Genomic DNA, 14,123 nt, shown 5'->3' with positions numbered 1-14,123 from the left:
AAAAATGAAGGTTTTTCTTTTTTTTAGGAGTCTTACTATGTTGCCTTCATTCAGAAATTAATGCCAGGTATGGTACCTGTAATCCTAGCACTCTGGGAGGTCCAGGCAGGAGGATCCCTTGAGCTCAGGAGTTCAGAACCAGCCTGAGCAAGAGTGACACCCTGTCTCTACTAAAAATAAAAAAAAACTAGCCAGGCATTGTGGCAGTTGCCTGTAGTCCCAGCTACTGAGAGCAGGGGAGCAGACTGAAGCAGGAAGATTGCTTGAGCCCAGGAATTGGAGGTTACTGGCTTACTGTGCAGTAGGCTAAGCCTACAGCACTCTAGCCTGGGCAGCAAAGACTCTGTCTCAAGGAAAAGGTAAAAAAAAAAAAGGCCAGGTGTGGTGGCTCAGAGGCCAGGGCGGGGGGATCACCTGAGCTCAGCAGTTTGAGACCAGCCTAAGATAGAGCGAGACCCTGCCTCTAAAAAACAGCCTTGTGTTGTGGTGGGCACCTGTAGTCCCTTGAGCCCAAGAGTTTGAGGTTGCTGTGCACTATGACACCTAGGCACTCCACTGGGGGCAACGAAGTGGGACTCTGTCTCAAAAAAAAAAAAAAGGAATAATCATAGAAGATCAGTTTCACAACTTTAAATCTTAGACTATGAAAAGTGATGGAAACTTTATTACTCCTTTTCATCAGCTGGGCCCCTGCTATCAGAATTCAGATCTAGAATTGTCTGCGAACAGACTTTTATAGGTAGGCTGAAAACCGCTATTTAACGATTTCATGGAGAAATACATTATAATTCAACAGCTAATTTACTATCAGATGAAGCTGATTGACCATAGGAAATAGGATTACACATTAAGCCTTATGGAGGGAAGGACATAGGAAGACGAACTATTTTAGTTCCATTTTCACATTGCAATTATTCCTCTGTGCACTGTCTTCCACAGCTGTACCTCTGCTTCTCGCCTGCCTTCCACCTACTTGCTGTGCCTTTCCACATGAATGTCCTACGGCCACCTCAAAGTTCAACATGTTGAAATTATCTGCCTTTATAATTCTGATACCCTTGCACTATTATTCCTTAATCACTACTTCTATCCTAGTTGCTCAATTTAAAAGTCTTTTTTTTCTCCAGAGCATTAGAGAGGGCCACTGGCCTTCACGTGCGATCTTGTGCCTACTCCAGGACTGGGGCCCGAGGGTAGTTTATCTGCATCATTGACTCAGTTTAGTTTAAAAGTCTGCCACCTGCACAAATATTTTTGAAAAAAAAAAAAAAAAAGGGTTTCTTTTTTTCCCATCTTGATTCAAAAAAAAAAAAAGTCTTTTTTTTCTCTCTCCATTCAGATGCTCAATTTTCAGTTCTACCAAAACATTCCCCCCACATAAGCCCATGCCTCTGTGTTCCCTCCAATAATGTCCTTCAGGCCCTTTTCTTTTTTGAGCTACTGAAATACTGAATCATCTGTAAGTGGTCACCCTGTTTCAAGCTCTCCCTTTCCAAGTGATCCCCGTGCCTCAGCCTCTGAGTAGCTAGGACAACAGGCACACACCAGGTCTTTTAACTTCTGAGTGCCTGAGTCCCAAAGAGAAAATGCCTACTCATCAGTCTCTACCTCCTGGGAGAGACAGTGACTTTACCTTTGGTTTTATCATGGGGCCATTTGTTGTGGGGGAGGGAAACATAGCTTGTTATTTATTTATTTTTTTTTTATGAGACAGAGTCTATGACACCCTGGTTGAGCGCTGTGCCATCACAGCTCACAGCAACCTCAAACTCTTGGGCTTAAGCGATTCTCTTGCGTCTGCCAAGTAGCTGGGACTACAGGAGCCTGCCACAAGGCCCAGCTATTTTTGGTTGCAGCCGTCATTGTTGTTTGGCGGGCCAGGCTGGATCCAACCCGCCAGCTCAGAGGTGTCTGTGGCTGGCGCCTTAGCCGCTTGAGCCACAGGCGCCAACCCTTTTTTTTCTTTTTTGAGACAGTCTCACCTTGTCACCCTTAGTGCTGTGTCATGGTAGCTCATAGCAATCTCAAACTCCTGAGCTCAAGTGATCTTCCTGCCTCAGCCTCCTGAGTAGCTGAAACTACATGTGCCCAAACACAGCGTGCAGCTAGTTTTTCTATTTTTAGTAGAGATGGGGGTCTCGCTCTAGCTCAGGCTGGTCTCAAACTTGTGAGCTCTGGCAATCTGCCCACCTTGGCCTCCCACAGTGCTCGAATTATAGGTGTGAGCCACTGCCCCCAGCCCTAGAATTTTTATAATCATACACAAAAATTTATTGAAGTCAGGAATACAGAATCACAGATGATTGATTTCAGTGATCTGAGCTCATCTAAGCTAATATTTACAACTTATTAGAGGTAAAAATTGGTGACTAAAAATTTAGTGAACTTTTTCCAATCTATTAGTACCTGAGGAAGGTATCTGCATCCATGGAAGCAGGAAAGGTGGTAGTGACTCATACACAAGGCCAATATCAAACCTAGTTCCTTTGTATCTTCAAACCCATCCCCCTCCTTCCTAGACTTACTTGCTTAATGTCGCCACTCAAAATTTGCCCTCACTCCGTCTTGGCCTTCTTAATCTCAAAAGCCCCTCTTTTTTTTGTAAACTCAAACCACTTAATCATGCTTCTCCCCAGCACTACTTCTGGAAGAATCAATAAGGCAGGAGTGGGTTGCTTTGACCTAGAACAACCCAGGCCCTGCCTCAGACATCTAAATGCCTTTACTTGAGAACATACTAGGGTTGGGGGACTGAGTATTCAAGGAGTTTGGCCTAGTCACCACAGCTACAGCCCTTACAGTCCTAAATCTGTCCTGTCCCTGGGTGGGTGCTAGCTGTGCCCTTCTCCTCACATCCATTTTGAGGACTAGTATCAAGAAGCAGAAACAGTGGGATGGGCCTGTTTTCAACATAGAGACCAGGTAAACGCAAAAAATACGGTAGTTTTTAAAAACATAGTCTGAATTCATCTGCTAGGCAAAGAATTCAAATCATTTCTCCCATGTTGCTTTATACTGAAATAGGGGCTCGGCTCCTGTAGTACAGTGGTTCCAGCGCCAGCCACATACACCCAGGTGGCAGTTTGAACCCAGCTGTGCCAGCTAAACAATGACAACTGCAACAAAAAAAATAGCCGGGTGTTGTGGCGGGCACCTGTGGAAGGCTGAGGCAAGAGAATCGCGTAAGCCCAAGAGTTTGAGGTTGCTGTGATCTGTGACGCCACAACTCTACCAAGGATGACATAGTGAGACTCTGTCTCAAAAAAAAAAAAAAATACAGAAAGGATAAAGGTGTTACATGGTACTATGCACAAAAAACGAGCATGCTGATCCTGCTAAGAGAATATAGATTGCTTGCCTAATACATTTCAATCTTTTAACTTCCAGTCTTTATATAAACCATCCCAAAATTTGTACCTAAGAATCACCCTAAAGTTTGAAAAGAATGGCTTCTATCAATCTCTTTTTAGTGTAATTTTATGTTTTTTTTTTTTTTTTTTCTTTTTGTAGAGACAGAGTCTCACTGTACTGCCCTCGGGTAGAGAGTGCCATGGCGTCACATAGCTCACAGCAACCTCTAACTCTTGGGCTTACGCGATTCTCTTGCCTCAGCCTCCCGAGCAGCTGGGACTACAGGCGCCCGCCACAACGCCCTGCTATTTTTTTGTTGCAATTTGGCCGGGGCTGGGTTTGAACCTGCCACCCTCAGCATATGGGGCCGGCACCCTACTCACTGAGCCACAGGCGCTGCCCGTAATTTGATGTTTTATTGCCTTTTTCCTTTATCTGCCTACAAGGACACAAAATAATTGTTACCAAAATTAATGCAAATAAAAGTCCTGCTAAATTAATAGTTTTGAATAAATTCAATATCCAATTATACAGATTTATCTGAAAACTTAAGTATAAAAACTAACCACATACTGGTTATTTGTTCTTTAGTGAAGAACCACTGCATGTGACAATTATTTCCACTCACATACACTTATACCCATGTAACAGGTCATTAAATTTAGGCCTGAAACTGGTGATTACAAATATTGTTTGCTTTATACACCACAAAACCAAACTTAATTACAAGAACACTGAAAGAAAAGTATTTCAAGAGATTCTAACAGGTGAAAAATAAAGGTAGCTTAACAATAATGGGCCACTAAATAGTATTTTACTAGAACCTATGCAAGTTTTAAATTCATAAATACCTTTTCACTGAATATGTTATGATCTGCAGTATAATTCAACCAATTTTGTTGACTCTTAAACTAAGACCTATTTTATTTATTTTTTTGAGACAGAGTTTCACTTTGTCCCCCTTGATAGAGTACTGTAGATTCACAGCTCACAGCAACCTCAAACTCTTGGGCATGAACATCCTCTTGCGCCAGCTTCCCAACCACTGGGACTACAGGTGCCACAGCTCACAGCAACCTCAAACTCTTGGACATGAACATCCTCTTGCGCCAGCTTCCCAACCACTGGGACTACAGGTACCTACCACAATGCCCTGAAATTTTTAGATGGGGTCTGACTCTTGCCCAGGCTGGTCTCCAACTCCTGAGCTCAAGCAATCCACCTGTCTTGGCCTCCCAGAGTGCTAAAATTACAGGTACAAGCCAGCGTGCTTGGCCTATGAAAACCTGTTTTAATACTTTATAATTTCCTTCCCAGGCCGGGCCTAGTGGCTCCCAGCTATATAATCACAGCACTGTGGGAAGTTGAAGTGAGAGGATGACTTCAGCCCAGGAAATTTGAGAGCTATCTCTAGAAAGCAAATAACCTTCTATTAAGTCATTTCTTTAAATTTTTTAACCATTCTCATTGCTTTTTGGCCTTTAGGCTAACATCAAGTGTAAAATTTCCAACCATTCTCTTCGGTTTTTAGGTTGCCCAGGCTGGTTAGAGTATCTACTCCCAAGTAGCTGGAACTATAGGCATGTATCCACCGAGCCTGGCACCAGCGTCACCTCTTAACACTACTAGTGCTTTCACAAGCTTGACAGTTCCCTGTTAAACAAGTTTCTCTAAATGGATTTGCAAACAGCTATATCTAATATTGAAATATAGCTAATTTCTCTATATGTACACATATGAAAGCAGTGCCAAAGGATATGTCCATAACATCACTTTCATGTATCTAGAACCAAATGATACCAAGACCTAACACTTTTTTTCTTGAGATACCTTTATCTAGTCCACCTTAGAGAATCATATACCCTCTTCACATCTTTTTCCTTTTCATGCCTAAATGTTACAATTACTCAAAAACACTTTTTGTTTTTGTTATTTGAGCTAAACCTTTGCTTTCTATAAGTAAAACCCATATTGGGAAAGCATATTTCATAATTCCTCAGTTGGAAATATACTATTAAGAATAAAGTATTTTTTTAAATGAAAATACATAAACAGTCATCATATTTAAGGAAGCTTTAGAATCCAAAACCTCCCTCCCATCTATTTCAGTATCAACTATGCTCATTTTGGTTCAAATATAATTCAAGATCAATGTAAATGTAGTAAACCAAACATTTTCTTTCACTGAAAATACACGGTATGGTGTGTAAATGTACAGTTGAGTACACTGTTCACATGTAAAAAAAATTTTTTTTAGAGATAGTCTCATTTTATCACTCTCGGTAGAGGGCCATAGCATCACAGCTCACAGCAACCTCTAGCCCTTGGGCTTAGGCAATTCTCTTGCCTCAGCAACGTAAGTAGCTGGAACTACAGGCGCCAGCCAGCCACAATGCCGTGCTATTTTTTTGTTGCAGTTTGGCCAGGGCCAGGTTCAAACCCGCCACCTTCAGCATATGGGGCTGGCTCCCTACTCACTGAGCCACAGGCACCGCCCCATATATAAAAGTATTTTAAGTTACAAACTATTTCCTTTTATCCCAGGACAATTACAGCAAAGTCAAAAACATTCCTCCACTAAAATGAACATTAAAATCTAATCACACAAAATCACAGCCATCTCCAAGTCACACATTCAAACATGAAGAGCAGTTACACACAAAGAGCCAAGACTAGTTTAAAAGGGGAGGGCCAAATTATTATTATTTTAAAATTTGATTACAACCAATTTTGTTGGCATTAAAATTAAAGCATTTAAATTTGAATGGATATATACCAAAAACCAGAAATTAAGTTTGGTAAAATGGGAACAGGGAATTTTCCAGTAATTACAGTTTAGAAGGCAGAAATCAATTTAGAGAAATAAACCCCATGTTTACAATGATTGTGCCACAGATATAAACTTCAGTAGTGCATCAGTAAACTGTTCACATTTAAATCTTAACCCTTGAGATTTGACAGCTGTTTCTTGAAAAAAAAAAATTCCATACTTTGTGCAAATATATCAGTCTTCCATGTGCTTTAGCACACACTTAAAATTTCTCCATTGTATATATACAAAACTCCTGCCATGTGGGCAGGGCAAAATACATACTTTCATAACAAAACTATAATGTACCTCTCAAAGTATGAACAATATACACATAATACATGGTATACAGTATTTACAAAATATAAAATATAATACAAGCTGTTTGTATTTAATTTTTAAAACTCAGTATCTTTTTTTGCACTTGTATGTTGCAACAAGGCAAAATTCCATCTCTGTCACCAACTTTCTTTTGAGTCCAGGGATTTGGGAAAACCTGTTTTACATACATAGTGAAACCTCCTCTCTAAGTTTGAACTTTTAGGAGCGTTTTTAAGTGTACTGCCATCAGCTCCTTGTTTTGGTTGGAATTTTCAACAGTGCTTCCCATCCAGTGACTAGGTGGCTTTGGAAGAACACTAGGAGAAGGTGGATCACTAAACTTAGCCCCAGCATAATTTTCCTTTTGACTTACTTCAGTTAGAAATGCTGATTTCTTCAAATGCATATTTTTAATGTTCTCAGTATTTTTAAAAGGCTTTTTTTCCTGCTTCTGAATTCTATCAGGTGAAACAGAATCCTGCCAAAAGTTATTTTCACTTCTTTTTGCAGAGGTGATCTTGGTTAGTGGCAAGTTGTATTTGCTTTTCTGTCTGTTTATCTTTGGTTGTTCATACAAGTGTATACCATGAACAAGCTGGCCGTGGGGAAGGACAATTTTCTCCGATTTTCCCATCTTTGTTTTTAAAACCTACAAAGACAAGGAACACAAAAGTAAATAATAGTTTCTGGATAACAATCAGTTATGAACCTCACCATCACGTATTTCATATATTATTTAAATGTTTCATGATTGAGACTTCAGCTCAATCTCTTAAATACTACGTTTGCTGCACTTACCACTGGAATCACTGGATATCCAAGAACACACACCTCTTGTTTGCCAATATGAGTCAAAGGAGTAAGGCACCGGCCCCATATATGAGAGACAGCAGGTTCAAAAAAAACCCGGCCAAAAAAACCCTCACATTCACCACTGTTACTGGCATCTTATGAGCCAGGCCTAAATGCCAAACTAAAAAACCCCAAAGTAATTCCAAAGCTTGTGAGGAAAGTTCACTTTGCTAACAGAAGTGAACCTTACCGAAGTCCCAAATGGGTAGAAAAGTATAAGGTAATCCATCAGATTTTTGTTAGGTAAACAGGAAACAAAAATAGAAAAGGTAACTCATTCCAACAGCACTGCTTGGTTTGAATACCCGTTCTAGAAGAGAAATTCTCACGGCCAGGGAACAAAAGCTCAATTTTATGTTATTACTTAAAACAACCTGAGAAGATAACTTAAGGAAACAGGGCAGGCAAATTTACCAATTTTCCCCCAAGGGCACAGCTAGATAAATGGCAAATCTCGAATTCACACCAATATCCTTTCAACCAAAGGCAGTGGCTAATCTTAGTTTCATTAGGAAAAACTCACTGCAGTTAAGTCAATAAAACTTTATTGACAAGATTAGTCAAAGTCAACATTTTCCCCTTTTTTGAATGATCAAACTCTGAACTTTCCATTTTGGAGGAATGCCTGCCTTACCGTGTGTTAGTAAGTGGGAACTCGCTTTGATGCTGAAGACAGCCATCAGTGGAAGCTTAAACTCTGGAGACAGTGGTGAAAAGTGGAAGGGACAGATTTTATTTGAAAGAGCTTTACAGCATCTTGTGAATTGTTTAGCAATAGGATTGGTATATGGTCTTGGTGTTAAGTATTTAGTGATATGATAACTGTGTTCAGAAGCATAGATGGCCTTGGTACCAAAAACAGCACTCTTAAGAGACCAGTTATTTAGCTTGAACTTGGTTGTGATTTTCACAGTATCATTGCCTAAACGACTTCTTTGGCTCCTGCCCATTTTCCCAAGCTTGTTTCTCCTAATATCAATTTATGAACCACCAAACAATTATCTAGAAGGTTAGCTGTTGCTCAGGGCCAAGGGCCCTGAACACTATGTCACCTTGTTTAAAACAAATGTAGATAATTTAAAATTAAAAAAAAAAAAAAAAATTTAGGGTTGGCGCCCGCTGCTCAGTGGTTGTCCTGCCAGCCACGTACACTGGGGCTGGCTGGCGAGTTCGAACCCGGCCTGGGCCTGCCAAACAACTACAACAACTGCAACAAGAAACAGCCGTGCGTTGTGGCGGGCGCCTGTGGTCCCAGCTACTGGGAGGCTGAGGCCAGAGAATCGCCTAAGCCCAGGAGTTGGACGTTGCTGTGAGCTGTGATGCTACAGCACTCTACCGAGGGCAATAAAGTGAGACTGTCTCAAAGAAAGAAACTCTTAAGAAAAAATAATGCTATTACTTTTTTTTGAGACAGAGTTGCACTATGCCGCCCTCGGTAGAGTGTCGTAGCGTCACAGCTCACAGTAACCTCCAGCTCTTGGGCTTAGGCGATTCTCTTGCTGGGACTACAGGCACCCGTCACAACGCACGGCTGTTTTTCTTTGCTGTTTCCATTGTTGTTTTGCAGGCCCGGGCCGGGTTCAAACTCGCCAGCCCGGGTGTATGTGGCCGGCGCCCCACCCACTGAGCTACCGGCGCCGCGCTAGTTTTAGAGTTTTAATCCATTTTATCCTAGTCCAAGAGACCTGCAACTGGGCAGCTAAGTCAATTCAACTGATAACTTCCGGCAAAAACTTAGTCTGGGCCAAGTAACAAACCACCTCCATTGATAAAGCCCGGCACGCAGTTCCAGCACGCAGCACCGCCACGCCTAGGCGCGCGATCCGCGGCTCCCGCCCGCTCTGCTCTTAAGTGGGTCAGGCCGCCGCGGGCGGCCCCACTAGACCCGGCGGCCCACACCGGGCACCTCACATTCCGACAAAAATCCAACTTAACGCAATCGAGCTCCCGTAGCCCACTCCAATGCCCGCATCAGAGCTTCGGACGCCGTTTAAGCACTTCACCAACTGGCCTGGCGCTGCCGCGGGAAGGTAAATCGAAAACAGCTCCCCCACTCAGTTCTCCGTCCCCCTCACCGGCCCGCCTCCTTCATGAGCGCCGAAGCGCTCAGCACGTAGCGCGCGCTGACGTCAACGCTCCCGCGGTCCCGGCCCTCTCCCCCACCCCGCCGCGCGCCCCAACACTGAAACCCCCTGGAAGGCCGCCAGCTTTCTAAATCCGGGCTGTTGCTGGGGCGCAGCAGCTCTTCTCATTGGCTGGTCCCTGGGAGCCAATCAGAAACGCCAGCGCATGCCTCCCCTTCCCCCTTCCAACCTCTCAGCAAGAGCCGAACGGGCGTCACGGAAACTTCCCTGCCGAGTAAACAGCCGCACCCCCCACCCCGCCTCCACCCCCGACCCCGAAAGCGCAGCCGAGGTGGTGCAAGGGCCAGAACTCCCCAGTGCTCTGCTGTCCCCTCGCGGCCTTTACCTCTTTGCGGAGCGGGGGTTGGCCGGGCGCCGCGGCCCGCAGAGGCGCAGGCACGGTGCTCGCAGCCTCAGTCTCGGTTGCGGTTGCAGGATCGGGGGCCGAGGCAGCAGCCTGGCCCGGGACCGCCTGCGTTCCGGTGTGGCCCGTCGCCGGGCTCCGGCTACTCTCCAGATTCGGCCGGTGCTGCTGATACTGGTGGAAGCGGCTGGGCAGCTGCCCCGCTGTACTGGTCCGCACCTTCTTCTTCCGCCGCTTCTTCGGCGCGGCCCGAGGGGCGCCTCCCGCCGCGGCGAGGCTGCAGTTGGGCAGAGCTGCTGGAGCGCGAGGCTGTGGGGTCACACAGGGCCCGTCGCCCCCTAGGAAGTGCGGGAGGAAGAGGGTCGGGGGTAGTGCCCGGGGATCCGGGATCCGGGGTATAGGCGGCGGAACCGTGGTCACCATCGGGAGGCCCCCGAAGTAACCGCGGGCGGAAAAGCCAACCGGCGCAAGGCGGCCAGCCAGGACGAGCGGCTCCCGCTGCGGGACAGAGACGACGGTCATAGTGCTGGGAAGCAAGTGGCTCAGCAGAAAGAGAAGAAGGAAGCAAAGCCAGCGATCGCAGGGTGGCGGCGGCGGATGCTGCTACAGGAGCCGTAGAAGATTGCAGATCAGGACTCGGGCGGTGGCGGCGCAGCAACAAATAGCCACAGCCCGAGCTCCGAGTGTTGTTATCAGTAGCCCCGCCCTGGGTCCGCCCACCTCCCCGTATGCGCCCAACCAGAGGGCGACCTGCAGGCCCCGCCCCTAGACTCCGCCTCCGCGGCTTCGTAGGGCCGCGCAAACAGCCAGCTTGCAGCAGCCCAACACAAAGAGCGCGCACTGCGCAGGCGCTGCCAACGGGCTGTTTCGGGAAGAGTCGGTCCAGCGAACAATGAAGTTGGGTTTCAGCGCCACCACCTCCACCCCTTTCCCGGCTTGTGTCCGCGGCCCCGCGCCTTGTGCAGCGAGGGTCACACGGAGAGATCCTAGCAGAATTCGGTGTTGGAGGAAGGGAGAAGGGAGGGGTAGGGGTGGGCGGAAGGCAGGGAGGGGAGGAGGAAGGAGGAGGAGTCCGCCGGCGTTGAGGCCTTGGGTGCCTCCTCAGCTGCTGACCTTGGGGAAGTGTTCGTATCGTTCAAAACCAGCGTAATAGCATTATCATTTTTTCTTAAGAGTTTTAACGTAAACCATAAGAATTTCTTGCTTAGCAGCAGTGAAGAAAGGCTACGTTTAAATTGGGTTTAGTGAAATGTGGTTCACGTTTCTTTTACTCGGTTTTGGAACGCTGCTTATCAGGTCTGGTGAGGAGAGTTGGAATTAAAGGAGTGTCTGAATGGCCCTTTACTATACAAAAAGTTCTCCGTAAATACGAATATTTACCGCCTTGGTACTTGAAGGCCTGTGAGAGTTTGGGATCGCGACACCATACTTGATACTTGAGATGTAAACAAACTGGCTTGTATAAAAGGGAGAAAGTGAAACAGCTCTGTAACTCATGATGTGTTTTGTTAGGTGTGTTTTGATGAAAATCTGTCCTAATCTCCCTGCTTTATGCTCACTCACGTAAAGTTGTTGTGACTATTATTTATCAAGCGATTATGTTCAGGAGCTCTCTTTAAATTATTTCGCTTGAATCTCACAGCAACCCTTATATGTAGATACGGTATTTTAGCTCCATTTTACAGGAGAGGAGACTGAGAATTAGGAAGGCTAAACAACTTATACAGTAAATTAACATAAGAACTTGAAATTCAGTCTAAGTCTGGCAAGACCAAAGTTTTAAAAATCATCATGCTACCTGCCTCAATATATTGGATATTTTTCGTAACCACAATGGTCTTACAGGTCTCTGCATCCTTACAACCTCTAACTGATATTTTTTAGTTTTGTAATGATGTAAGTGCCTAAAATGAAGCATATATTTTATGACTGATAGCAAAGTTGAGCATACTGAATATCCAGAAAAATGCCTCCCAATAACTTTATGTAAACTTTTTTGGGGAGAGGGACAGTCTCAATTGTATGGCCATGGGTAGAGTCCCCTGGCCTCATCATAACTCACAGCAGCCTCAAACTCTGGGCTTAAGCCATCCTCCTGCCTCAGCCTCCCCAGTATTTGGGTCTACAGGCAGCCACCATAATGCCCAGGTAATACTATTATTTTTAGTAGAGACCTGTCTCTTACTCAGGCTGGGGAGCTGGGCCCACAGAAAGCCTTTTAATTCAAACCCTCAGCCCTGCCAATTGAAGGTGGATTTAGAAATCAGGAGAATGGCCAATCCCTAGGGAAGAGCAGGCAGAGATTGTTGTGGAACTTCTGGTGTGGAAGTAATTGTTCTTTTGTTTTTGTGGGAATCTCTAGTCTTTCACAGCACTTTCCCTTCTGTTACCTCATTTTGTTCTTAGGCTCCCAGGGACACTTGTTTAAAGGCCCTTTGTTTCTGACTAGCTGTGGTCTCCTGTTATCTTCACCGTACCTGGAATTTGTGATCCAGTGAACAATGTATAATTAATGATAGCTTATATTATTTTAATGTAAATTCTTGGAAAACATTTTAGGAACTTCCTCTTCTTTTCCTTTAAGAATCCACTTGTTGAGTGGCACCTGTGGCTCAGTGAGTTGGGTGCTGGCCCCATATACTGAAGGTGGCGGGTTTGAATCCAGCCCTAGCCAAACTGCAACAAAAAATAGCTGGGGTTGTGCCGGGCGCATGTCGTCCCAGCTACTCGGGAGGCTGAGGCAAGAGAATCGCCTAAGCCTAAGAGCTGGAGATTGCTGTGAGCTGTGATGCCAAGGCACTCTACCAAGGGCAACAAAGTGAGACTCTGTCTCTAAAAAAAAAAATAATAATAATCCAATTGTTAAAAAAAAAAAATCCACTTGTAGGCCCCAAGCACAGTGGCTAAATGTCTAAGGTGTGAGTGACACCTACGTGAAAAGGAACACTTAATCCAACTTAAATTTTGCTTAGTAAAATTAGTAATCTTTCAAATTTATAAAATTCTTCTAAAACACTGAACATAACCAGGAAATCAAAACATTTAATTTCATAAGTAAAAATTTCTGTAATGTTTAAGCATTGATTACAAAACTTGTTTTTAAAATGTACTAATTTTAAAATTATAAAGTTTGTGTTAAAAAGCAAAATATGCACAAAATTTCACAATAGTAATCAATTTATGGTGACAAATTGCTCATAAAATACAGTTACTATAGGTGGAAATTAATGTTTTCATTAGCCCTGTACATACACCTTTCTGGGGCATATGTACAATGGTATAATTCACTACATGCTTATTTCTTAAACCTTCCTCTCGTGTATACTAAATGAAGATTATACTAGGATTTTGTCTTTAGTAGGTTCTTGCCTTGGGGAGTTGCCTTGGGAAATTTAATTTTGCAATGAAAGGCAATGAAAAGGACCTTACAACACACGTACGTGCGACGACATTTGAAGCACTCTTAAAACATCTGAAAAATGGGCGGCGCCTGTGGCTCAGTCAGTAGGGCGCCGGCCCCATATACCGAGGGTGGCGGGTTCAAGCCCGGCCCCGGCCAAACTGCAACCAAAAAATAGCCGGGTGTTGTGGCAGGCGCCTGTAGTCCCAGCTACTTGGGAGGCTGAGGCAAGAGAATCGGTTAAGCCCAGGAGTTGGAGGTTGCTGTGAGCTGTGTGATGCCATAGCACTCTACTTGGGATCAGTCTTCCTAGCACCTTGGCCTACAGACACATGCCACATACTGGCTGATTTTTTTTTCTTTTTATAAATAGGGTCTTGCTATGTTGCCCAGGCTGTCTCAAACTCCAGGCTCCAAGCATCCCAAAGTGCTGGATTACAGACAAATACGTTTCATGTTACAGCACAAGTACAGACTGGAATTCGGATATCGCTGCTTTTTTCTTTTTTTACAAAATTGGAAGACATTTGTTTTTGAAGCCATGAGTTAATTGATTTTTTTTTTTTTTAAGACAGAGCCTCAAGCTGTCACCCTGGGTAGAGTGCCATTGCATCACAGCTCACAGCAACCTCCAGCTCCTGGGCTCAAGTGATTCTCTTGCCTCAACTTCCCAAGTAGCTGGCACTACAGGTGCCTGCCACAACACCCGGCCATTTTTATTTGGGTTATAGCTGTCATTGTTGTTTGGCAGGCCCGGGCTGGATTCAAACCCGCCAGCTCTGGTATATGTGGCTGGCGCCTTAGCTGCTTGAGCTGCAAGCCAGAGTTAAATGATTTTTAAAATTGTAATTTCATTTGAACATTATGAAATCCTTAAAAAAAATTATTCTATTATAAAAGATT

General features: G+C 44.4%; 1 protein-coding gene across 1 annotated transcript; it reads right to left on the bottom strand.

The window, feature by feature from the left end:
• Positions 1-6,027: 6,027 nt before the first annotated feature.
• Positions 6,028-10,786, bottom strand: PNRC1 (proline rich nuclear receptor coactivator 1). Its single transcript, XM_053590895.1, has 2 exons — positions 9,803-10,786; positions 6,028-7,130 (listed from the first exon to the last, which is right to left on the bottom strand). The coding sequence occupies exons 1-2, from the start codon at positions 10,340-10,342 to the stop codon at positions 6,687-6,689; spliced, it is 984 nt and encodes a 327-aa protein (XP_053446870.1). The 5' UTR covers positions 10,343-10,786; the 3' UTR covers positions 6,028-6,686.
• Positions 10,787-14,123: the final 3,337 nt, after the last annotated feature.

The sequence above is a fragment of the Nycticebus coucang genome, chromosome 5 (assembly GCF_027406575.1).
Source record: "Nycticebus coucang isolate mNycCou1 chromosome 5, mNycCou1.pri, whole genome shotgun sequence".
Taxonomy (NCBI): domain Eukaryota; kingdom Metazoa; phylum Chordata; class Mammalia; order Primates; family Lorisidae; genus Nycticebus; species Nycticebus coucang.
The sequence above is the reverse complement of the archived record's forward strand: the minus strand, read 5'-3'. Positions and strand labels throughout refer to the sequence as shown.